Genomic DNA, 27,914 nt, shown 5'->3' with positions numbered 1-27,914 from the left:
GAGGGAAGACCTAATCATTCCTACAACAAATGCTCCTATCTTAATTCCTCTGAGGATTTCGTGTTAGAAATTTGATAGGCTTTTGGTTAAGAACAACATGATGGGATATAGTTCTATGTTTGCATTTGATGTGCTTCCAAAAGAGCAATCATTGCTGGTCATGAAATCCAATCAGCTTCCTAGTTTTTATTTGTTGCTTATAAAATACACTCCTCTTCTCCAATTAAATCACCAAAGACTTAATGTCACATTTGAACTTGATTTTCAGTTTCAGAACTCTAAGCCAAGATATCTTTGCACCAATACTGAGAACTATCAACTGAGAACAAGATAATATGTTGTCAATTGATGGAAAGTAAATATAGTGTTTGGGGAGGACTGTAAAGAGTTTTCTAAAAGGAAAGCATCAATTTAATGTGTGCCTAACTTAATGACACTTTTAATATCCTACTTAGAATTTGAAGAAAAAAAACAGCAAAGCACTTTAAGTCACTTTGCAAGAGTATTTCAAAGTGTTTATAGGCTGAACCTGCGAGTCTGGATCATATGTTATTTTAGCAAGAAAACTGAGTTATAAAATATTCACTGTATTTACACAACTAAAAAAGATAATATAATTTGGTGGGGAAACCCTTACAATATAAGAGGCATAGAAGAATTCCATATCACATACTATCATCATGATGGGGGAGTTTCGAACTCTGTTTATTACTTACATTGTAACACACATATGGTACGACATGATAAGTATAATCTGCAGTGATAATACTTGTAAAAAGATGGGCTAAAATCATTAAAATGTTGCACGATTTAGTAAAATAACGCACATAATATCCTATACAAGTTATTAAAGAATTAACAGCAATGTAAAACTATAATTAAAGAGAAGTAAGTGGTTATTGCACTCATTGGATCAAATTTGAGTTATAAAGATATTATGATTTTTAACTGCGTATCTAACTAGTTTCCTTACTTAAAAATCAATTAGAGGAAATATCAAAAAATTAATATATTACAGTCAATTTTAGGTTAATCAGTAAAGAAAAATATTACCAGATTTATTACTTTTTTAATAAGATTACCCTTTAGGAGTTGCTAAGTATTTATTTAGTATTATTGCTGAAATTATAAAACACATTAAAAAATAATAATATGAAGGTGAGTGAAAATATAATAAAGCGAATAATATATGAGAATCACATCACTTGGTTGCAGATATCACCTCAGCTTTCTCATGTTCTCACATCAACAAATCTCCTTATTAATCAATTCATTGTTAACATGGATTGTAGTATGATAATAAACATATAGACCCATATTCTCAAAGACGTTTCAATTGTACCATGGTCAAAACCCTGGACAATGCAGATTTTTTAACATAATTACGCTTCTTTCATCGTGTACACAAAGTTATATCCAATCAAATGCACGTTTTTGGCAAAGTGCACTTAAAATGAAGCGCGTTTATGAAATAAACATGCATAGTCAATGGTTTTGTACCATGGTACAATTGAAACCTCTTTTGAGAATATGGGCCAAAGTGGTGTTGTAATACATGTCTTAATTCATGTGACTCTTTGGAGAGACTTAGTATAATTTATGAAAATTTCCATCACTTCATCCACAATTTCTCTACTCAACCAGACAGGCCAAATATTGTGAAGATGTTAACTGAACTTTAGATTAGAAAGCAAAGAACAATATCCATCAATACATTCTTGCATCACTGTCAGGAAAGATGATTATGTTGACAAAATTGACAGAGCCTAAATATTAGGTAGCGCCCTCTATGTTCCATACTTCCCAAAGCTTATCTTTCACAAAAGGGTAGCTGGAGTATTTTCTTCCTTTCATTGAAAGAGAGATTGCAAGTCAAAGGCTCAAAAACAAAGAAATAGTTGCTTCATTGGATCTAAACTTTGTCAAAAGTGTGTATTAATTACACTATTATATGTGACATTTTCAAAAAGATAGAGAAAGACTTCAAAAGAGCACCAATTCAAATCAACAGGATGTTCATTACTTAGTTATTACAAAATATATATCACATGGCAAGATAATGAAAGTCAGTTGTTGAACATGTAACTTTTAAATCAAATCAAATCATGAGTGCAAACTACAACCTATTCGTTATAAAGGCAAAAAATAAAATGAAAGGGGAACTCAATGCTAAATAAATAGAGTAACATTTACCAAGCAAAATGCTGAAAATTTCATAAAAATCAGCTATTACAAAGTGATGGAGTTTTATTGTTTAGAAATATTTTGTGAAGACAGTTATATGCACGTCATCGTGAATATTAATTAGGATGGCTGATGTCATGTCCCCACTTTCCCTTTTCATGTTATTACATGAAATCATAACAAGTGTACCTCTGGCAGTCTCACCTCCATCGCACGATTCAATACAGCAGCAGTGCTGACTTTGAAAACTACTATAAAATAATTATTCACAAAAAACACCATTCATATAATGATACAATACTACGTTCATTGACAATAAATGACATTTGACCTTGTTCATGCGACCTAACACTTGTCAGTGATACTTGATTACCCCTATATCCCCATTTTATAAACTATATCTATAAACTTTGAAAGTTATGACAGCAATCTAATAATTACCTCCAAAATGGGCAAAATTAAATGACCTTAAATGACGTATGATTTTGGTCATGTGACCTGAAACTCGCATGAGATGTTCAGTGATACTTGATTACTCTTGTGTCCAAGTTTTATGAACTAGATCCTTACACTTTCAGAGTTATGATGGTTATTCAACAAATACCCATAACATGGCCAAAGTTTATTGACTTTAAATGACCTTTGACCTTGATCATGTGACCTGAAACTCTCATGAGATGTTCAGTGATACTTGATTACTCTTATGTCCAAGTTTTATGAACTAGACCAATACACTTACAGAGTTATGATGGTAATTCAAAAAATACCCCAAACATGGCCAAAGTTTATTAACTTTAAATGACCTTTGACCTTGATCATGTGACCTGAAACTCGCATGAGATGTTCAGTGATACTTGATTACTCTTATGTCCAAGTTTTATGAACCAGACCAATAAACATTCAATGTTATGATGGTAATTCAACAACTACCCCCAACTTGGCCAAAGTTCATTGACCTTAAATGACCTTTGACCTTGATCATATGACCTGAAACTGGTACAGGATGTTCAGTGATACTTGATTACTCTTGTGTTCAAGTTACATGAATCAGATCCATAAACTTTCAAAGTTATGATGGTAATTCAACTGATACCCCCAACTTGGCCGAAGTTCATTGACCCTAAATGACCTTGGTCATGTGACTTGTAACTCAGGCAGGATGTTCAGTAATACTTGATTAATCTTATGTCCAAGTTTCATGAACTAGGTCCATATATTTTTTAAGTCATGATGACATTTCAAATACGTAACCTTAGGTTAAGATTTTGAAGTTGATTCCCAAACATGGTCTAAGTTCATTGACCCTAAATGACCTTTGTCCTTGGTCATGTGACCTGAAACTCAGGCATGATGTTCAATAATACTTGATTAAACTTATGGCTAAGTTTCATGAACTACGTCCATATACTTTTTAAGTTATGCTGTCATTTCAAAAACTTAACCTTCGGTTAAGATTTGGTGTTGACGTCGCCGCTTCGCAGGTGAGACAATAAAATGGGTTGCAGCAATGAATATCTAACGCATTAAATCACTTGTCAATCCAATATATTCAATTTTTGGAGGACAAAATTTGAATAAACAAAGTTTAATATAATAAAATACAAAAGAACATGTGAGGATATAACATCATCAGTTTGTTAATTGAATATTCATGACGACATGCATTGAACTGTTTCACTAGGATAATGCAAATCTTTGAAATGTCAAACCTTTTGTTATTCCTTGACCGATTTTGATCAAATTTTCATTGTTTTGTTTGTCTGATTTCGCTTTATCTGTTCAACTTTATTATTCACAGCCTAGAGTACCATTTTAGAGATGGATTATTGTTTGTGGTGTAATTACCCGCAATACACTTATTTGAAATGAAAGCATATTGCATATGTGGCCACTATTTTGTTAAACCACAAGCCACTGATGTTTAACTTTGAAAAAATCCAAGATGATTTGCATTTTGCTTAACACTTTACCAAATGGAATGCATCTCTTCACTTTTTCCATACACATATCCCATTTCAATATTTCAAAAAATATGTATTTGTAACTTGAAAACATTTTTTCATGAAATAGGTTCTACCAGGAGAAAAAATGACTTGATTTTGTTTTCTCTCTTACTGATAGGGTTGATAGCCATCAGTTCATTCAAACAGTATGAAAAGAGCAGAGATGTAAAACATGAAGCTACAACAGTAAAACAATTTAACTGACCTTTGATGTTGTATGAACACGAAGGCTTGTATCTTGGAATAGACTAGATTGATAAATATTATTTGAAAAAAAGTTCACTATAGTTTCCTAAGTCTTAGTTTCCTTCAACCTACCAGACCAATTTCTATTGATAGTTTTAAGGAAAGACACTTAGATCAATTAACACTACTAGATATCTCTAATGCTTTCTGATAAACTTTTGCCAAGTTCTCCAAATCATCGCCAAGACCAGAATCTCGAGTTCCCTTACGAAATTCTGGTTTCTCAAAAAGAGACTCAGACCTCATCTGTAGTTGCTGGGCTTCCATGATGACCATTTCTTTATGCGTGCGCATTGACCGACGATGGTTAGAGAAGCGATGTCTGGTCAATTTAAAGGAGCTACTGTAACTTTTCTTGAGATGTTGAGAGTTCAAGATCTCCAGGAGGTCCTCACTAGAGCTGGATCCAGGGCTCTCATCAGATCCAGACTTTGGCGATTTTGAAGAAATCACTGCCTGTAAGTGTGATTCATTGAAAATGGATTCCCAAAGTTCTGTTATTTTAGAGTACTTGCCACAAGACATTCGCTTTGAGAGACGAGCACTTGCCCTTTTCTCTTCTGAACTACACTCAAATATGGTATCTTCTCCAATTAGTTGATTGACCAATGTCCTTGGAGATGGAAGATCACTGTAAAGAGCACCAACAGTAGCTGGTCTTTGGGCTCTGACAACCTTACCAGGCTCTGCTCTTCGCTTTACAACATCTATCACCGGAACATCTGCTCTTTTAAAGACATCATCATTGGTTATTGCTCTAGAGGCCTCAGAAGGAAGAGTTGCAGTTGAACTAGCTAAGCTCAAGAAGCTGTCTGTTTCATTCTGTATCACTCCCTTGACCTGTGGTAAACCTTTGGCCTTGAGTTCAAGAGGACTGCTTGGAGAATCACTACCTGAATCATTGCTAGAAACTGACACCTTTGGTTGTTCCTCAACCAAAATGGATTGTTCATTGACCCGTGTAGCTACCATAGAATCACTATCTTTGGAACTTGCCTTGAGAATACTGGTTGGTTTAACAGCTACGATAGGAGGCTTATTGTCACTCTCAGTATCACTAGATTCAGTGCTTTCTGTTTCCTTTGATGAGTCTGTGTTTTGTTCACCAATTGATGAAGCAAGCTCCATGGTAAGAATCTCATTAGCATCCTCACCAAACACCCAAGGATGATGAGCTACATCATAGATGGTTGCTCGGTAGCGTGGATCTATCGATAGAAGATGTCTGATAAGTTGGGATTGCACTGTAAAGACAAACAAAAAAAACATCATAACATTCATTTGATTCAAGTAGAATGAATGAATGAATGCAAGTAAACAAGTGGAATGCCTCTGGCTGTCTCGCCTGCATTACGCGATTCAATATAGCAACAGTGCTGACTTTGAAAACATTCACAAAATAAAACACTCATATGATAATAAAATGCTATGTCCATTGACCCAAATGTGACCTAAGACGTGTGCAAAACATACTTGATAACCCTTTTGTCTATGTTTCATGAATTACATGAGTAGAAACATAAACTTTCAGAGTTATGATGCAAATTCAACAAATACCCCCAATACGGCCAAAGTTCATTGACCTTAAATGACCTTTGATCTTGGTCATGTGACCTGAAATGCACACAGGATATTCAGGGATCCATGGTTACTCTTATGTCGAAGTTTGATGAACTAGATCCATAAACTTTAAGTTATAATGCCAATTGAACAAATACCCCCAAAATGGCCCAAGATCATTGACCTTAAATGACCTTTGATGTAGGTCATGTGACCTGAAATGCACACAGGATATTCAGGAATCCATGGTTACTCTTGTGTCGAAGTTTAATGACCTAGATCCATAAACTTTAAGTTATGATGACAATTCCACAAATACCCCCAACATTATCAAAGTTCACTGACCCTAGATGAGCCTTGACCTTGGTCATGTGACCTAAAATGCACACAGGATATTCAGGGATCCATGGTTACTCTTGTGTCTAAGTTTAATGAACTAGATCTATAAACCTTAAGTTATGATGACAATTCCACAAATACCCCCAACATTATCAAAGTTCACTGACCCTAGATGACCTTTGACCTTGGTCATGTAGGTTTGAAATTCAGAATGTTATTTCGATTTTATTCGATGGCATAAAAAGTGAAAACCGTCTAGATTTTGCAAGATTGTTTTCAAATACAATTAATATGAGAGATTTATATCATTTGTGGGTGTTTCAAATGCTAAAACAGCAGTCTTCACATCGAGTCTATAGTAGAGGGCAAGAAGTTCTGTCAGAAAATGGGGTTGAATCAACTGTCTTCACACCATTTAAGAAACATACTGTCTGGTGATGAACCGATCAACATTCAGCATTCACTCACTAATCGCATGCCCTTTTTGCACACAGATAACCACATTTACAATACAAGAAGCAGATGTTGAGATCTAAACATACACTGCCAGTACCTGAATTCTTACTTTTCTTGGATACCTCCATCCCAAAAACCTTTCAGTTCTTATCACATATAATTCACACAGTGTTTTTTAGAGTGTTGCTGAAAATGACTGAGCACTCTCAGTTGGTTTTGGAAACTTGTGCATTAGATCATAACAACAATGACTGATCATGGTCTGATGTATAGGTTTAAATTATTTGTCTTCTAGCATGGCTACTGTGGGGAAAACTTTATAGATATTTGCAAGTACATTCTAGGTCTAAAAATCAATTATAAATTATCACTCCGCCACACCTTATGCAGAGTTGTAAAAAATAAAACCAAACTCATTTGGGAATGACCTCATTTGCTTTCTCTATTTACTAAAAAAACGAGATCAGACTCTTGATTTTCACTGGTATCTATCAAGTTACAACTGTCCAATCACAAATGTGCAAGTGTTAATTTGAAATCAATTGCAAACAAATTTCTTGTAATGCCCCCTAAGTGAGCCTTTAAATAACCAACCTGTGCCAGGACATGGATCATAATACCGCCCTTCAATGATCTGTCTCTTAAGATTATTGAAATCATCTCCTCCAAAAGGCATCGTCTTATAAACCATAGCATACAGGATGACACCAAGGCTCCAACAATCAACCTATAAATGAAGATATACAGAGTAAAGTAAACTGTAGAAATCCACATCACGCAAGTTAATAAGTGATGGATGAAATCAAAAGTCAAATATGTGGTACTCAGGCAACAGTGAAAGACTTGAGTTTCCTTTTCTTGCATCTTCTCAAATAAATGTATATATAGAGTACATTGCTGGTAGAGAGCTACAGTTTCCAAAGTCAACAATTACAGATGAGGAGTAGACTGGCCCATGATAAAGCCAGGGTTATAACAAGCATATGCTGATACGTAGATTTGAGCATATTAACCAAAGGTCACACTTCCAACGGAATATTCTCACTGATTGAGATTAAAAGAGATGGCAAATTTCAGAAGATAAATCAATAATTATTGCGTTGATTAACAATTAATCAAGAGAAGCTTCTGTGTAACAATCAAATATTTCTCAATGTGGATACTGCCTTCCATCATAATATCTGAATTTGTTTGAACTCACCTCTGGACCATGGTATGGTTGACCATTGACTATTTCAGGAGAAGCATAGAGAGGACTTCCACAGAATGTATGTAGGAGATCATTGTCACTGTAGTAACTTGAAAGACCAAAATCAGCAATCTGTTTTCAAAACGGAAGATATGGGAAATAAAAAGAAAACTTATTAGAGCTGTTTGGCTATCCATCCATTGAAAATTATAGTAGGTGTAGGTGTGAGTTAAAGATACTCAATCATCTGGAACAGATCATCAAGTCACACTTCTGCTGAGATATTAAACCATTTTCACATATTCAAAGGAATATGGGGAGATGGGTAGTAACAGCAGACAGGTGCATTGATCATGAGTTCTTGGCCAGATCAATGTCCATAAAGATCCAGGATGCACATGTAAACTTTAATGTTGACCTCAAAATGACCTTTGACCTTACCATGTGACCTCTGAATGCGCCATGATATGCAGGTCTCCTCAGTACATCTACAACCCAAGTTTGGGTGCAAAGTGGCTTATGCTTGCGGATTTTTGTGTCATAAAAGAGTTTTACACATAAACTTTACCGTTGACCTGGAAATGACCTTTGACCTTACTGTGTGACCTCTGACTGCAGCATAACATGCAGGTCCCCAAAGTACATCTACCATCCAGGTTTGGTTGAAAAGTGACTTACGATTGCGGAGTTAGGCATCATAAGAGAGTCTTAACGTTGACCTGAAAATGACCTTTGACCTTACCATGTGACCTCCGACTGCAGCATAACATGCAGGTACCCCAAGTGCATCTACCATCCACGTTTGGTTGAAAAATTACTTACGGTTGCGGAGTAAGGTGTCATAAGAGTCTTGCATGTAAACTTTAACGTTGACCTGAAAATGACCTTTGGCCTTACCATGTGACCTCTGACTGCAGCATAAAATGCAGGTCCCCCAAGTCCATCTACCATCCTAGTTTGATTGAAAAGTGACTTACGGTTGCGGAGTTGTGTCATAAGGTTTGTGATGGACGGACGACAGATGACAATTGGATCCCTTATACCCCTTTCATAAACCCAATTATGCGGCTAATAGCAGCATAATTTGGTCGTAAAATCGGAGGAGGACCAGAGTTATCCGCATTATTTTGATGCTGCAATTATCCGCATAATAGCAGCATCGGGACCAGATTTTGACTTTATGAACGCATTTCAAATAATAATTGCCATGGTGCGGTCACAAGGTCACCCTTTTCCAACACAACCGCATCGGAGGGGGTGTGTAAGGTTGCCACGACGATTATCCGCCTTTTTCAGGACGGGCACTCGTAAAAATAGTGCAGATTATTTTCGGATTTTGTGAACGCAATTTTGATTGAATTATCCGCATTACTCTTAGGCGGCTAATTGGAGGATAGGTTTATGAAAGGGGTATAAGTCTCGCCTTCATCTCTGGTGGGCGAGACAAAAAGCACTTCTAACATTCCACTCTGAGTTTGTGATATCAGAGTTTCTTCTGTGTTTTAGATGTATCATATCTCATTGAGCTAAAATAGGCCAGGCCTATGAAAGGGCCACTTTTCAAAAGGCACATTTTTATATGTATTACAATTGTGACACAAATATAAAGACATTTTCATTATTATCATCACAATCATCATCATCATCACCATCACCATCATCATTACCACCATCATCATTATCATCACATTCCATGTCAAGATCATATGAAATATTCTCTAGAAAGCTTTATCCATTAACTGAGAGATCATCCCACATTGTTGTAATATCACAAATAGTACTCCAAATACAATGTAATTCAATCCATCATAATCCTGCAAAAACTTCTAGAAGTTACTGAAACTGTTTTTCATAAAACTGTCTTATTGCAGAAAAACAAGTCTGAATACTTGGCAGTATCACATGGAACTTAGCAGGTAACTATTCCCATCATGACATGATGTCAAACCAATCTATCAAAACATATATTTCAGCAGAAAACAAATTTCATTGCTCAACAGTAAATTCCTATATTTTTCACCTAACCCTGGAAGTGGCTCAGAAAAGTCCCTAGTCAATTGATTTTGCTACTAGAAGGTTATTTGAGAGAAATGTTGATAGTTTGACAAGTAACAGACCTAGAAAACTATAACAAATCTACCCAGAAATGAAGTAGCATTCCTTTCCTGATTGGATTTCCGTTCTAGGTCCCGTTCTAGGTCCCCTTCTTTTTACCACCTTTTTATTCGCAAACAGGTTATTCTGGCAGCAGCATGTATTTGTTTTCATTTCTTGAATGCAAACACTTTTCCCTCTGCAACCCCTACTCATAAGGCGGTTTCAAACCGCCTCGATCACAAGAATCCCCGTTAAATTAGGCTAAAAAATACCCATTAATTATTCCTGCATTCACACCGCCCCGAAATATTCCCTTCGGGATAAATTCCTGAAGTTAGGAGCAGGCAAGGCGCGAGATTCAAAACCACTAGCTCAGCAGCCACTCAAAGCGCCCGCGCCCAACGACACGCTGGGCTAAAAGTTCCTGTAAATTGCTTTCACATTTCCAAAATACCTGCGACCTTGGAAAATTCCCCGCGAAAGTTCTCGTAATTTCCCCAAGTACCTACTATTTAGCGGGTATTTTCTTTCGGGGAAATTACGCGTAGTTTGCTTTCACATTACCAAAATACCTGGTATTTTCTGATCGGGTAAATTTCCCGATCAGAGAATACCTGGAACTGACGAACTTCTAGGCGGTCTGAAACCACCTATAGAAAACAAAATGCTTGGTAGACCTTGAAATACTAACTTGAAATTGCATATGAGCAAAAGTCAAATAGAAAATGGAGGTATGGATACTGAACAAAGCCTTGCACAGCAGGTGCTGTTCATTTCAATCAACAATTCTTAGAAGAAGGTTGGTGTTAAAAAACTTTCTGATAGTGGTCTCCTTCAAAACAATTCACAATTTAGTTTCAATTGTGATATGTGCATGATTCCTTGTAAAACTTGGTATGGCTGATTGGTTGTCTACTTCTGAAATAATATTCTTCTATTTGAATTCATTGCAAGGGACACCGTAACTAAATGTAACTTATTGATTTGAATGTTACATGTTTGTGACCTACCTGGGAGGTGAAATACCCCCTGCCTTAAAACCAAGTATTATTAGGCCTATATTTGTAGCCTATATTATCTCTCTAAAACAGAAACTAAAGAAATGTTTCATGGAGTTTTCTTCTTTATTCATACACTGTGCACATGTAGGCCTGCACATGAAATCGAAAAAATTTCTATCAAAAGAACTAATGTCAGGGCAGTGGCTTTCACATCACAATGAATGATTATTTTATTTTGTTGAAAGAGAACACCATCTATCCTGCCATCAAACATGATAAAGACAGAATAATGAAAGAAACCTGGTTTTCAGTAAAAAAAACAGAGTTATGAATTTTTACATTTTTATCTTCATGTCACATGTGATGAGGAGACTCCTAATGACTGAATTTGTTGAAGTGTACACACAGGAAGAATTATTTTCAAATTTGAGATGTCATTTTATAGAATTCATATCAGGGTTAGGTTTAGGGTTGTGTTATTCACCTGGCGATGATAATTTATGTATTGCCAACTGCCCCTCCAATGGATTGTATGTGATATATATGTGCATACTTGAAGAAGTTGAAGCCTCTTTTGCAGGCCAAAGAACTCTGCGGGACCAAATCTTTGGCTTGACAATCATTAAATAAAAGCTGAGAACAGCATATATTTACTCAGCATATCATCTTTTTTTTTACCCCAGGGCAAAAATTTGAATTAATTGGTGTGGTGGTTATGGCAAAAGATGGGTTAATCTTATCTCTGCGTAAATTGTGCCAGTAATTTCATCAAAGCAGCGTCAAAGCTAAGTCAATCTTTATCCAATCAGACAAAACATCTAGATTTTTTTGGTGAAATTTCAGCTGCAAAACCTTTTGTCCAATGAGACAAAGTGTCCCAAGAAAGAGAAAATTTAAAATTCATTGTTTTGGGTCATCAAATAATCAGAAAACAGGAGCTGAATATGATTGAATTAAATAATTAGGCCTAAACTGTTACTACATTATCCTCCATTTAACATGGAGTTATATCTTTCTAAATAATTGTGTATTTTTACTTATTTTCAAAAAACACATTTGGCAGCCCTACCCCACTAACAGAAATGTCATCATGTTCTTATTTCTGCCCCTATGGAGTACAATTTCATGTCAAAAAGTAAGTCCCTTTGTATTAGATAGTTCAGGGAAATAGGGGTAGGCCTGCCTATCTTATTAATGGAATGGATTTGAAAAGAGTACTTTTCCAGAATTTACCCTCTAAAATTTAAACTAATATATCAACAGAAATTATGAAAAGGAGCATTTAGAATAAAATTTTTACTTTCATTTATGGTTTATTCATTCTGCATAGATATCAACAACTTTTTCAAAAACAAGTTGTGTTATTATTTGATTTAAAAAATATGTCAAAACAGTATGAGAGGATGAATAAAAGCCCAATCTAACTGGGAGTGGTGGCCCCTTTTACCATTTTAGTGTCTGTGTGAGGATTACACTAAATCAAATAATGGGTGTCAGTGAAATTAATCTTTTCATGTAATCCTCTCTCTATCCCAGTAGGTTCCTAATTCCATTCTGATATTTTCTGCAGCAGCATAAATAAATAAGTGGGATCCTTGTTGGGGTAAAATTCTATTATGCATGGATTAAATTTCCGAAGTTATCTCTATCATCACGACCAAGACTAGGCTATTTTGGGCATAAGAAGGATCGGAGAATAGGTCGGAATAGTACCCTCTGGACAGAGTTACTCCGGACCAAGATACTCCTAGAAACCAGGAGATAACATTTATACCAAAGACAAGAGACTATTGCTTACATGATGCCGTCATTGTGGAAACTCACATGTTATAACACACCTAACCCAAGGGTAAATGCAGACCTTGGTTCAAGTCCACAATTACTCTCCCTATTTGCATACTTTATTTTACATTTGTGCAACACTGTTGATTTTATTTCAATGAACAGTGAAAGACTTCCCCCCTGTATTAAGATACATGTGTAGAGTACCCAAGTAATGATGTCACAAAACAACTTTGTTTTGCATTTCATTGTTTTCTAGATACCATATTCTGGTAGAGCATGATAAGAAAACCCCAAAGAAGGTGGTTTCAGACCGCCTCGAAGTTCGTCAGTTCCAGGTATTCTCTGATCGGGAAATTTACCCCGATCAGAAAATACCAGGTATTTTGGTAATGTGAAAGCAAACTACGCGTAATTTCCCCGAAAGAAAATACCCGCTAAATAGTAGGTACTTAATTATGAGAACTTTCGCGGGGATTTTTCCAAGGTCGCAGGTATTTTGGCAGTGTGAAAGCAATTTACGGGAACTTTAAGCCCAGCGTGTCATTGGGCGTGGGCGCCGTGGGTGGCTGCTGGGCTAGTGATTTTGAATCTCCCGCCTTGCCTGCTTATACAGACCATACTGCGCATGCTCGTAACTTCAGGAACTTATCCCGAATGGTATGTTTTGGGGCGGTGTGAATGCAGGAATAATTAATGGGTATTTTTTAGCCTAAAATAGTTCTCGTAATTTAACGGGGATTCTTATGATCGAGGCGGTTTGAAACCACCTATAGTGAGAATCGGTCCATGGGGGCCTGAGATATGACCTCATGAATACATAATTAGCCCCACTGAAGTCAATGTATCATTGGCCTGGTTCCTAACATTTTGAACCAAGCCAAATACATTGACTTCAATGGAGCTAATTGACTTCAATGGAGCTAATGATGAATTCATGATGTCATATCTTGGGGCCCCATGGACTGATTCCCATCATATATTAGGTTGTGGAGGTTTTTCATCATGCTCTACCAGAATATGGTATAAAAAACACTGAAATGCAAAAGTGAAAATGGATGATGTCACACTTTGATACTATATTCATCATTAAAGAAAATAAGGAACAAAAATAAATGAGATGGGATAACAACCTAACAGAGTAAAGCTAAGCCAAAAGCATAATGATCACTTTTAAATCCCTAAATGACAGTAAAAGCAGATGGCTTAAAGTGAGATATTTGAGAAAATTAGGATCATTATAATTTTCGAAATCCAACATTGGAAACACCAATATCCCTTCACTTTCCGGTTGTTGTTATTAATAATAATAATAATAACTAGATATTTAATTCGTCATTGGGACGAATTAGGTGGTCTGTCAGTCAACTTGTCAATCATGATCATGAATATCATCATTATCATCATGGTCATCAACAGCATTATCATGATCATTATCATTATCCTTTTCCTAAAAGAAAAGAGCATAGGAAATGGAAATAATCTGTGATAATGATAATCATGATTATAATAGTGAAGTATTAAATGAAGTAATAAAATTTGGTTGATGTTTGAATTGATAATAATTAAGATGATAATGGTGATGATAATGATAATGTTGATGATGATGATGATGGTGATAGTGATGATGATCATGATCATTATCATGATCCTTTTGCTAAAAAAAAGTGCATAGGAAATGGAAATAATCTGTGATAATGATAATCATGATTATAATAGTGAAGTATTAAATGAAGTAATAAAATTCAGTTGATGTTTGAATTGATAATTAAGAAGATAATGGTGATGATAATGATAATGATGGTGATGATGATGATGATGATGGTGATAGTGATGATGATGATAATGATTATGATGATGATAATGATTATGATGATAATGATTATGATGATGATAATGATAATTTAGAAATTTTATTTTATTGACAACTTTGATCATGAGAACTAAATAAGCACTCTTGAAATTTAAATAATTGAACATGTGTCAAAGCTATGTAAAGCTCCCTCCCCAATTTAGTCTTTGATGTCAAGTTTATCATCACTCTAAACAAAAGACTTCCAAGAATTGAGTGACTCCTCACCACTCGTGCACTTATTTGAAAGAGAAAGGTTTATGAACCATTGCCTGTCAGTCTCATTGTCTACCACGCAAATCCCTGCCCATGAATGCTTCAGACCCTTTAATTTGTTGACTGTGAATCAGTACCTTTGTCAGAGAAGAGACCACCTGGAGGACATTAGCACCCGTAAATAATGTAATTAAAGTCTGCCCTGGGTCACTTTGAATAAAGTTGTTTATTATCATCCGAACAATTTTATTGTTATCATGGCAAATCATTTGAATGATAGAAAAAATATGGAAAAAATCCAAGGATAATTTAAAAAAAAAAAAAAGTGGGGAAGGTCGAGACTTAATACAATGAGGGACAAAATGATGTCAAAAATGGGAAAAATGAAGTACTTGTCCTTTAACGCACCTCTTTTACGTTTCCTTTTTCCCCGCTTTTATTGGGGGGGGGGGGGCGGAGGAGTACTTTCTTTTTTTATCACTAAAGTGTAAAGGCGGTGCTCCCTTGCCTTTAATCACTTATAATGATGATCATGATAATGACAGCGATGACAATTATTTTAGACCATGTACCTGATCCTCTGTTCCCCTTTCCCCCTTTTTTTCCTTTCTTTTCCAAAAAAAATCTACTGTTGTTTTACAACTGATGGAACAACATAAAGTATGAATTTTTCTTTAAAAAGCAACGAACAATTCCATTGTGATTAGTGGTATACCGCCATCTTGAGACGTCATCACCACTTATATCAGAAGTTAATTGCATGGGCGTTGTGACGTGCGCCTGTAATCTAAGCTACATTGAGGAAGTTATAAATTGCTGCAGATGTTCGAGGTTCGGGCCCTAGTCACGTCTATCGGACGTTGACGTTAAAGGTCGGTCTCGGGCGTAAATAATCATATCTGATTGATACACGTCTGTATAAACTTAATTACACACGCACACACATAATGATAAGCTGGAATGTTGAGATATTTGTGCTACCTTGATAAACATACTTGGAAAATGAGAACCATATTAAAGACAATTATGATGATGAATATGTTGATAATCATGGCAATAATGAAAAAAGGGATTGTGATGATGATAAAAATACAGAAGATATGCTGAAAGAGGAAAGTCGACCATGATCTATCATTTCTATTTTCCTCTTTTATTTGTTTCTTTTCTCTCTTTTTCAACGGACTTCATTGGTGGTTGGTAGGAGGCTTTTGCCCCAAACCTTTGATGATGGCAAAAATATCATAAAATGATACGGCGATGATAATTTTCGGGAAAAATTGATAGTGACAGATCAGAATAAACTAAGATTAATGATAAATACAACGCAGCTTGTGACCATGATAAAATTGGTAATGATGGTGATGATGGTAATGTTAAAAACAAAGAGAAACAGAGAAAGAAAAATCTTTCCTCTTTTAACCTCTCTCTCCCTCTCTCTCTGTCTGTCTGTCTCTCTTTCTCTCTCTCTGTCTCTCTGTCTCTCTCTCTCTCTCTCTCTGTAATATGTTTATTATGATGATCATGATCATTAATATGCTCATGACCATTTGATATTACCAGAGATAAGCAACATAACGATCATCATTATGATCATACATAACATCATTATTATCACCATGGTCATCAACAGCATCATCAGGATCACTATCATAATCCATGTGATTAAAATGAACATAGGAAATGAACATAATCAAGAAAGATGGTGGTATAGGCATTAGATACGTAAAAAAGGCTTGATACTGAGAAATTATATGAAAAACATGGAAAATGACCTTTAAAATGGTTATTTATTGCAATATGTGTACCTATATACATTCCAATGGACATAAGAAATAAGGTGAAAAAAAGAATAACAAAGAAAAAAAAAGTTGCAGGAGTCGGACTCGAACCCCTGCCTGCATGATCGAATGAGAAGTAAGTCTGACGCCTAACCGATTGAGCTAGAATATTTCCCATAGACTTAACACGTAAGCAAAACACCAGAATCTCAAATCCAATCTTGCAAGTGAATTACGGGCATGATCCCGACATCTGATCGGAAAATGAAGGAAACGCAACCGAAAGCTTAGAATCTCAGCTACAACATACTAAAAGCTCAGGGATAACTAGCAACAAAAATTGGAGATATGGCTTACGAAATAGAAGAATGTAGAATCTAGTTTTGAGAAAAAGTCATGTCCCATAGAGATTACACGCAAAATGAGTAAAAATGACATGCCATTATTATTTGCAATTTTTTAGGATGATATGTCTATCAAAATGAAAAATAAAGGCAATAACTCAGAAAGAGTAAGAACTAAGCTACAACATATCAAAAATTGGGTGAAAATTGACCAATATTCACGGAGTTAGAGCAAGATTTGCATAATTATAATGACGTCATAATAGGCAAAATGGATTTTTTGAATTCCGACGCCATTTTGATGACGTCATAATATAATTGAGGGTCAAATGAGACATGAAATTATATCTCTAGTTCATACTCTATCAAAATATGAAAAAAAAATTGGGGGTCCCCATGCGTTCTGAAGAGCTACAGCGGATTTTCTATAGGCATGTTTTTGCCCATATATGGCCTATAGTGAGAGCTCGCGCGCACACGTGCTGCAAACTTTAACGGGTGTTAATTTCCTTATTAATGGTCGTAGAAGGTTGATCAAGGTATCAAATTGCTCAAAATTATATGATCAATGCAATGAAATAAAAAAAACGGTGTTTCTGAGTTGCATTCAAGGCATTACGCGCGGAAACGCGCGCGCATACGTTTGCGCGCGCAATTTTTTGAAATGCTTAAAATGACCTAAAACGTACTCTGTTTTGGTCAAAAAGTGATTTTTAGCATTTTAAAATTTTGACGCGCGCGTACGCGCGCGTCGTGACCTTCAGGTGACCTTTGATGACATGACCTGATGACCCTTGATCTGAAGTTTATGTCATGTGAATTTGATTTATTTTTGATAATTGATAATGGAGATATGATTGATAATGTGATTTTACAAAATGGCGTCTAGATGACGTCATGATGACGTCTTGACATTAAGATTCTTGCAGAATTGAGGTCTTATTGATGTTGATATGTGGTGATATTTTGATGATTATTGAATATGAACTTTCTGAGATTTGCTGTCCACAAGAAATGGAGGAAATAAAAATAAGAAATAAAAATAAATAATAAACTAGATTTTAATTCGTCATGCGGACGAATTAGGTGGTCTGTCGTATAGATAGATAAACAGGAAAAAAATATTTAAACAGATATTAGATTGAAAAATAGATAGACAAACAGATTTACATAATCAAACAGATACATACAAGAAAGATAATTATATTAGATGGATGGAGTGATGGATGGAGAGATAAATTATAGGTGGTTATATTAATAAAACATAGACATATATAGATAGATATAGAGAGACAGACATATAGATAGAGAGACAGACATATAGATAGATAGAGAGACAGACTTATAGATAGAGAGATAGATTGATAGATATATAGATATATAGATAGATAGAGAGATGATTGGTGGTTATATTAATAAAACATATATAAACATATAGATAGAAAGAGAGACAGACAGATAGATAGATAGACAGATAGATAGACAGACATATATATAGATAGAGAGACAGACATATCATGAAGCTATTACGAGCTATCTCGTAATAGCTTCATGCTGCGTGGTCCTATCGCGTTATGTAAGCGGGCTCTAACTTTCGCCTGGCGGCTCGCCAATTGATGTTAGATATCGTTCCTTCGCCCGAAGGAAGCGATAACAAAGGATTAAGAGAGAAATTGGAAGATGGTTCTCCTTCTCGTGATAGCTTCATGGATAGATAGACAGACATATAGATAGACAAACATATAGATAGACAGAGAGACAGAAATATAGATAGATAGAGAGACAGACATATAGATAGATATATAGATAGATAGATAGATAGATAGATAGATAGATAGACATATAGATAGATACAGAGACAGACATATAGATTGATAGAGATCGAGACAGAGATAGATAGAGAGACAGACATATAGATGAATAGAGAGACAGACATATAGATAGATAGATAGATAGATAGACAGATAGATAGATAGATAGATAGAGAGACAGACAGACAGATAGATAGATAGATATATAGATAGATAGATAGATAGAGACAGGCAGATGGATGGATAGATAGATAGACATATCTAAACAGATAGATACATATATATTAGACAGAGAGAGAGAGAGAGAGATAAACAGACAGATAGATATACAATGTAGGTAGATAGACAGACAGACATATGGATAGATAGAGAGAGAGGGACGTATTCAAACAGAAAGATATATATTAGACAGAGAGATAGATATGTCATGTAGGTAGATAGACAGACAGATAAATAGATATGATATAAAAAAGTAATTATAATCTGTTTTATTTTGCAATATTTTAGCTATTATTTGTTAGAATTCTTATAATTGATCGTGGGCAAGATAGCTAAAAAAAAAAAAAAAAAAAAAAAAATCATGTTCACCCGCGGACTCGAACCCCTGCCTGCATGATGGAATGAGAAGTAAGTCTGACGCCTAACCGATTGAGCTAGAATATTTCCCATAGACTTAACACGTAAGCAAAACACCAGAATCTCAAATCCAATCTTGCAAGTGAATTACGGGCATGATCCCGACATCTGATCGGAAAATGAAGGAAACGCAACCGAAAGCTTAGAATCTCAGCTACAACATATTAAAAGCTCAGGGATAACTAGCAACAAAAATTGGAGATATGGCTTACGAAATAGAAGAATGTAGAATCTAGTTTTGAGAAAAAGTCATGTCCCATAGAGATTACACGCAAAATGAGTAAAAATGACATGCCATTATTATTTGCAATTTTTGAGGATGATTTGTCTATCAAAATGAAAAATAAAGGCAATAACTCAGAAAGAGTAAGAACTAAGCTACAACATATCAAAAATTGGGTGAAAATTGACCAATATTCACGGAGTTAGAGCAAGATTTGCATAATTATAATGACGTCATAATAGGCAAAATGGATTTTTTGAATTCCGACGCCATTTTGATGACGTCATAATATAATTGAGGGTCAAATGAGACATGAAATTATATCTCTAGTTCATACTCTATCAAAATATGAAAAAAAAATTGGGGGTCCCCATGCGTTCTGAAGAGCTACAGCGGATTTTCTATAGGCATGTTTTTGCCCATATATGGCCTATAGTGAGAGCTCGCGCGCACACGTGCTGCAAACTTTAACGGGTGTTAATTTCCTTATTAATGGTCGTAGAAGGTTGATCAAGGTATCAAATTGCTCAAAATTATATGATCAATGCAATGAAATAAAAAAAACCGGTGTTTCTGAGTTGCATTGAGGCGTTACGCGCGGAAACGCGCGCGCATACGTTTGCGCGCGCAATTTTTTGAAATGCTTAAAATGACCTAAAACGTACTCTGTTTTGGTCAAAAAGTGATTTTTAGCATTTTAAAATTTTGACGCGCGCGTACGCGCGCGTCGTGACCTTCAGGTGACCTTTGATGACATGACCTGATGACCCTTGATCTGAAGTTTATGTCATGTGAATTTGATTTATTTTTGATAATTGATAATGGAGATATGATTGATAATGTGATTTTACAAAATGGCGTCTAGATGACGTCATGATAACGTCATGACATTAAGATTCTTGCAGAATTGAGGTCTTATTGATGTTGATATGTGCTGATATTTTGATGATTATTGAATATGAACTTTCTGAGATTTGCTGTCCACAAGAAATGGAGGAAATAAAAATAAGAAATAAAAATAAATAAAGAAAGAAAATTCGGACAAACATAAGAGGTGATCTGTCATAGACAGACCACCTAATAATAGGCATTTATGTAGCACCATCTATCTAGAAATATTCTATTCCGAGGTGCACAAGAAAAGAAATGAGAAAGTTTGGATGAGTGTCAAAGTGCCAATAACTAACACTGTTAGAAAAGATAAGACTTCAGTTTAGATTTGAAGGTCTCCAGTGATGGTATAATTCTTAAATTTAACGGCAAATTATTCCAGAGAGAAGGTGCTGAGGCAGAGAAAGCTCGCGCACCATATGCTACATGTGTCTTGGAAGTCTTAAGAAGTTGCTGGTGTGATGATCTCAGGCTACAGCTGGTGTATAAGGCATGACAAGGTCTTGTCAAGGTCTCAATACTCAACATCTTTAGTGGATCATATGACAAGCACAGAAGAATAAATGTGAGTGGGTGTACTTCAGGTTGAATTGCACCTAGTTCATAACTTAAGGGGGAAAAAAAAAAAAAGGATGAAGCAGTTTTCTATTCACAACAAATGTTTTGTAAAGGAGGTGCTTGAATTAATATCCCAATGAAATTATTTTCAGGAAATAAAACCACATACAGCATTACCAAATAATCTGAATATTGCAGACATATTTCTTCATCTATTCATTTTATGTCTAATGCTGACCAGTATTTAAAGAAAGAGTAGTTATGAAAACAGGTAAATATATATATAGGCCTACTAATTGTCAATGTATATGAGTGGGCCTCTTGAAATGCAAACCCTTTCCAAGAAAGACGCTATGATATATGAAACTCCCATTGAACAACCTATTGAGTGAGAGAGCTATCAAATTCAATGAATACAATATATTAGTATAGAAATAGCAATTAGGCATGAGTACAATGGTACAAGAATCCCCACATGCAAAATTATAAGAATAATTGCTATTTGTGTTGCAAAACGGCTCAGAAATCAGTGAAAATACAAAGAATAATACAACTTTTCCCAGGTAAATCAATGAATATGAGGAGAGAATTATTAAAGCAAAATCCCTGAGCAGCATGCATAGTTAGCTAGCAGTGATATAAGAGCACGCAGCAATTAATGCATATTCAGCTAGTTGGCCCTACTGAATTGCACCTGCATTTTATTTTTACCTAATGCAATGAACTGGAATGTATTGTAACACCACCTAGTAATCATTTAATGCAACATATTGGACCAGTACAGTGTGAATAATGGTGCAAAATATACCCATTCAGCATCATTGATTGTATGATGCACACAAAATAATATTTTTTGTTCAATGTCAGACTATTGATACGATGGTCGATGGCCATATGAAATGAGAGAGATTTATTCATTTGACTTAACTTCCATTGTTATATCATATATTCTCATGATACTCAATACTACTCTAGTAGGTCCACTCATATTTCCAAGAGCTATCCTATTTCCCTACAGTAAACACTGATTCACCAGCATTTGATATCAAATAAGAGTGATTCATCATTTCACCAAGATGAAATCAGAGGAGAAAGCATGACCTATTTGGTTTAAATCACAATTTCCTGTGCTCTGTTTTGTCCCTCCTTTTCCCTCTTGTTGAAACATGGCAAGCAGACAACATAGATTGTTCTGACATTCATACAGTAACATCAGCTGTTCTCTGATGTCTTCTTTACTAGACAGTCAAGTCTCATGGCAAGAAACAGGGCGTAAGGAAAGTATGTTGTTCTCATACAATCCATAACCTCCATTTAGCGCATGTATCCACCTTCCAAGGTGCTCAAGGCGCTCCTATATAACCCCCGCCAAACTAGTCTACTGATTCCGGGCACAGCTTTTTGAGGAATGACTTTCTGTTGGTACCCATTTACCTCACCTGGGTTGAGTGCAGCTCAATGTGGGTTAATTTCTTGCTGAAGGAAAACACACTATGGCTTGGAATCGAACCCAAGTCCTTCAGATTGAAAGACGGGAGTCTTAACCACTAGACCACGCCGCCCCCATATAACAACAGCTGAAATTAAATTTTGACTCATTAAATGTAAGAAAGTCATGTTTCTTCTTTTTGCAGATACTCAACGTTCTGACAAAACCAAAATTAAAATTAAAACTATTTGCAATTAATCACACACACTTGGCACTTTGTGAAACATTTAATCATCATATTAATCAGAATATTTTATTTTGAAATTAAGTTGCTTTTTTTCTTTTATTGGGGAGGCAGGGGATGGGAGCATTTTTTATGCTGCCCCAAAACAACTGTTACTGCTACCATTCTCTTAATTTGTCTCTGTTTACAATCTGTACAAAGTACTGTTAATGACTGCTCTAACTGTATCAAAGACATTCCAAGTATTACAATTTGGCTTCATCTAAAAGGTCAAAAGTTGAGAGTCCTGTAGAGAAACTACATCATCATCTTACCAACCAGGTCAGACATCTTTCACAGAACATTTCACATCATTTTAAAACAAACCACATACAGTCACTATCAATCAAACCTTATGATCCCATAACCAATGCAATTAAGCTTGTGTCATCGTCTCAATTACTCACTCTTAATTAATCAGGGAGATTATGGTCTGTTATGCTACTCTGAGTACTCTCTCTTGCTTCAGGGAGGGGGGCAAAGATGGGTGAAGATTTCTAAGATTAAGAATAACATGACATGAATAATATTTTGAACATAGTAATATATCATCACACAGTGATTTGGGGTCCCATTCAACATTTCTGAGAGAAAATAACTTGATTTTTTTTGGGGGGGGGGGTGAGGAGGATTGTAACCTCTTTTAAACTACATCTTCAATATTGGGGGAGGGGGCATGGGGAGTCGTAACACTGGCAAAATATAAAATGACATTATGCCTACTTTTAATTCATATCAATGCCAAAATTGAATACACTTAGGTGCATACTTGAAAAATAAAAAATAAGTGCCACTCATAATGAAATGTATTTGACATTAACAAGTGTGAAAATGTGACTCTAAAAGTTTGTGGTCAGTAACATTTAATTAATTTTTTTCCCATCTGTCACCAATATGTCAAGGCCCATTTGGTGTAGATTGAAAAACTGTGGTTGGAAACACACTTCATTTCTGTGTGTGACTTTGATAGACAGCTGTCAAGTTAATACCTTATACCTATATGTAATAGCCATAATCACAAAAATATAACAGATGAATCGATCTACACCAGTTTCATTTCATATATTGTTTTTTGGCAACATTTCCATGAACAAAATCTAAACAAGAAAATAAAATTGACATCAAGATAATAGAAAACAATTTTGTTTTCAATTTATGACTAGAAATTAAAGAGTTTAAGAGGAAATCTTAACTGAGTGACATTGATGACTTGCAACATTAAGTATATTCCACCAGTCTTGTCAAGAAAACACTACACCTCATTTAGTAAAAAAAAAAAGACGAGCAGATCTCAATATCAGTTATATCATTAAAGGACAAGTCCACCCCAGCAAAAGGTTGATTTGAATAAATAGAGAAAAATCCAACAAGCATAACACCGAAAATTTCATCATTTTTAAGTTTCGCTTAATTTCACAAAACAGTTGTATGCACATCCTGATCGGTATGCAAATGAGGGGACTGATGACATCACTCACTCACTATTTCTTTTGTATTTTATTATATGAAATATGAATTATTCTAATTTTCTCATTGTCCTGTGAGACAAAGTTTTATTCCTCCCTGAACATGTGGTATTACCATTGTTATAACATCTTATGGATCAGTTAAGTTGGTCCTTAATGTCATATTGGTAAAAATTATTGTAAAATTCAAACAATAAAAACAAAGAAATAGTGAGTGATGGACATCATCAACTCTCTCACTCGCATGTCACTGAGTTGTGCATATAACTGTTTTGTGAAAAATAAGCAAAACTTTAAAATGTCATAACTTTCTTATTTTACATCCGATTTCGATGAAATTTTCAGCATTATGCTTGTTTGATTTTTCTCTATTGATTCAAATCAACATTTTTCTGGGGTGGACTTGACCTTTAAATATTATCACACAATAAGATGAAGGGGGGGGGGGTCCTTGAAACTTTTGATTGTCTTTTGTCATTTTGTGGTCATTTACTAACAAAGTCATGAAATAATTTCTCAAGCAATTATCAGATATCACCAACTTCAGATGAAAAGTATAGCATCCATCATGACCTTTGAAACAAGATTGAATTTAAACTGAAAGTGTCACTCTAGCACAGGAAAGCTAATGAGTGTGATGCATTTTGAGAATGCACCCGCCAGGAATGCATCAATCAGGGTGATACTGCTAAAGAGCCAAGCATCTGTGACCATCAGACACAATCATTACTTGGACTGTGTGACGTCTTGTAAAAACACACTGCTGTATCTTCATCAATGACCTCACTAATGGACACCTGGTCAACGGCTTCCCAGAATTTCGATTGCGCAGTCTGAGGGAGGATGAATTGAGTTAGCATCTAAACCTTGCCAGCCTAGCCAAGAATAAGTGTTAATGCAGCAGCATACAATTTTAAATATAGCTGCCTTTACTATGAAAGCATGTCAATGACATATTAGATGCATACCTCATAATGCATACTGATTACAATGTAGTGTTATTTACAAAATGTGATGTTTAGCAACTACATGTACTAATTTCAAGCAGTTACTTTTGAATGATTTTGAATACTATAGATTATGATTAATTTAGCTATTACACTTAGGCATAAGAAACCCCAGCACACATATTTCATAAAATGAATTAGGTTAGTAACCAAAGAAACTTCGAAAATATACACTATATAACTTTCATGAAGAGATCAATGATACTTGTTAAACATCTTCAGTAGAAAGCACATTAAGTTTTCTACCATAATTGTTTTATCTTGATTGTATTATGAGTGTCTCAATAAAACAAAGTTTTTCACAGTATGATTTCTTTCAGACATGTTGGAATTGATAAATACAGCTAATAAACTGCAGAGCAAGCATTGAAAATGAGTTATCTTATGAAGATGTTGAACAAGAAAAACAGTGGAATATTGCTACTAAATGGAAATACTGCTTGATTTGTGTGGATACACTGATAGTGCTGCTTAACAAGACCTTTCTTACAATTGGATCTATGTAATATCCAAGCAAAGAAAAATAATTGAAAATATTTTAGGGCTACTTTCCACATCTTACTTCCTGAATCTGCAACATTGGATATGCTTTAACATTGCAACAAATTGAGATTTTCCAGGGCTCAAAATTTCGGGGGTGAAATGTGAAATCACCCAAAACACCTGTGTATTTTTTCCCTGACCAGGAACATCCTATAATTTCATTTTCCTCCTGTTTTTTACAAAGTTTCTGCTCTTAAAAAGTTTTACCTCTTTATAGGACAACAATCTTCTGCACTCTGCTCACTCCCTCACTCTCCTTATTTCTCTCTTCTCTTACCCCCCTCTCTTTGATTTCCTCTTTCACCACCCAAACAATATTCCTACCTCCACAATGAATCAATCTTCTTTCATCATAACTCCCCTCTCACAATGCCATCCACTCACGGTTTCCTCTCTATTACTTCCCCTCTTTCATTTTCCTTTGACAACTCATCTGTTTATCTCTGCCTTATCTCATCGTCATGACAGTGCATTCTGGGTAACACACACTCTCTCCCTGGTTTCCTGTCATCCATCATCTCTCCATCCTCCAAGGAATGCATCATTGGTCTAACCAAATACACACAGCTGTTGTATAATAACATCTCAACCCCAATCAAGTGGATATATACCACTAATCATAGAGCACTAATCAAGGAATGGATTCCCTATATCACTATTCTTCATCATCAAATTCCTTTATCACTTGTTTTGATGTTAAACTCATAGAAATAAGACTGTTAATGAGACAAAGAAGACATCTTTATCGCTTGGCTTAAGGAGGATCAACATGAAATTGAAAGAGGATTTGAAATTCAAAGATGATGAATGAGTGCTCTATCATAAATTGTCACAGAGAGAAGGGGTTTTAAACATTATATTTTCATATTATCTCAATACATCTTTCACAGAAACTTCTAATGATGCACTAATCAAACAAGATTTAGTTTGAGAACATGATATCAGCATTACATAACACTATTATTGATGCTATGTTCTTAATTTCAAGTTTCAACCAAAATTCATGAAGATTATAAACAATAGGGCCTACTTGAATAACTAGCACATCAATTATGTGGAGTTCATCCGGCATCTCGCAACAAAATTTAACACAATTTTTCATTTCAGCCCTGTTGACACTGTAGTGAATTATACAGGTGATATACATGTAAATTGAGGAAACAGAATTGAAATTGATGAAGAAACGACATGGAAGAAGCATTTTTTGTGATTTATGAATAAATTTCATATAAATTAGCATAAATAATTTTCTAGTCAAAATGTCTTAATTCTGTGTACAACCTTGGTGAACCTCATGAAATTCTTAGATGGAACCAAAAAAAAACAGTCAATATATAAGAATTTTTTGTGAGTTTTGAAAAATATGCATAAATTAGCATATTTAATAAGTTTCTAAATTCTGTGTTGAAATTTTGTATCCCCACCTAGAGCTATCACATAAGGCAAACAAAATTGAAATCGATCAATAAATAAAGGAGAAAAAGCAATTTTTGTGATTTTTGAATGAATTTTGCATAAATAAGCATACATAATTTTCTAATCAAAATTTCAAAGTTCTGTGTGGAAATTTGGTAACCCTCATGTAGCTCTACCAGATGGATGAAAAAAAATCAAAATTGGTCAACAAATAAAATGAAGCATTTTTGGGGTGATTATGAATAAATTTTGCATAAATTAGCATAAATAATTTTCTACACAAAATTTCAAATTTCCTGTGTACAAGTTTGGTGAACCTCATGCAGCACTACCAGATGGAAGAACAAAAAATCAAAATCATTCAACAAATAAAGAAGAAGAGGCATTTTCTGTGATTTATTAATAAATTTTGCATAAATTAGCACAAATAATCTTCTACTAAAAATGTCAAAATTCTGTGTACAAGTTTCGTGAACCTCATGACGCTCTACCAGATAGAAGCAAAAAAAAATCAAAATCGATCAACAAATACAAAAGTAGAAGCATTTTTGTAAATTCTGAAAAATTTGCATAAATTAGCATATTTAATGAGTTTCAAAATTCT

General features: G+C 35.0%; 1 protein-coding gene across 1 annotated transcript in view; it reads right to left on the bottom strand.

Moving 5' to 3' along the window:
- Positions 1-423: 423 nt before the first annotated feature.
- The window catches only part of LOC129256730 (NUAK family SNF1-like kinase 1), a 51,156-nt gene continuing 23,665 nt past the window's right edge, over positions 424-27,914 (bottom strand). The window contains exons 3-5 of the mRNA XM_064096076.1: positions 7,990-8,109; positions 7,383-7,515; positions 424-5,677 (exon numbers count right to left, since the gene is read on the bottom strand). Coding sequence (XP_063952146.1) covers positions 4,548-5,677; positions 7,383-7,515; positions 7,990-8,109 — 1,383 coding nt within the window. The 3' untranslated portion in view covers positions 424-4,547. The remainder of the gene's footprint in view (positions 5,678-7,382; positions 7,516-7,989; positions 8,110-27,914) is intronic.

This window comes from Lytechinus pictus, chromosome 3 (assembly GCF_037042905.1).
Source record: "Lytechinus pictus isolate F3 Inbred chromosome 3, Lp3.0, whole genome shotgun sequence".
Classification (NCBI taxonomy): Eukaryota; Metazoa; Echinodermata; class Echinoidea; order Temnopleuroida; family Toxopneustidae; genus Lytechinus; species Lytechinus pictus.
This window is presented reverse-complemented; position numbering and strand designations above follow the sequence as displayed.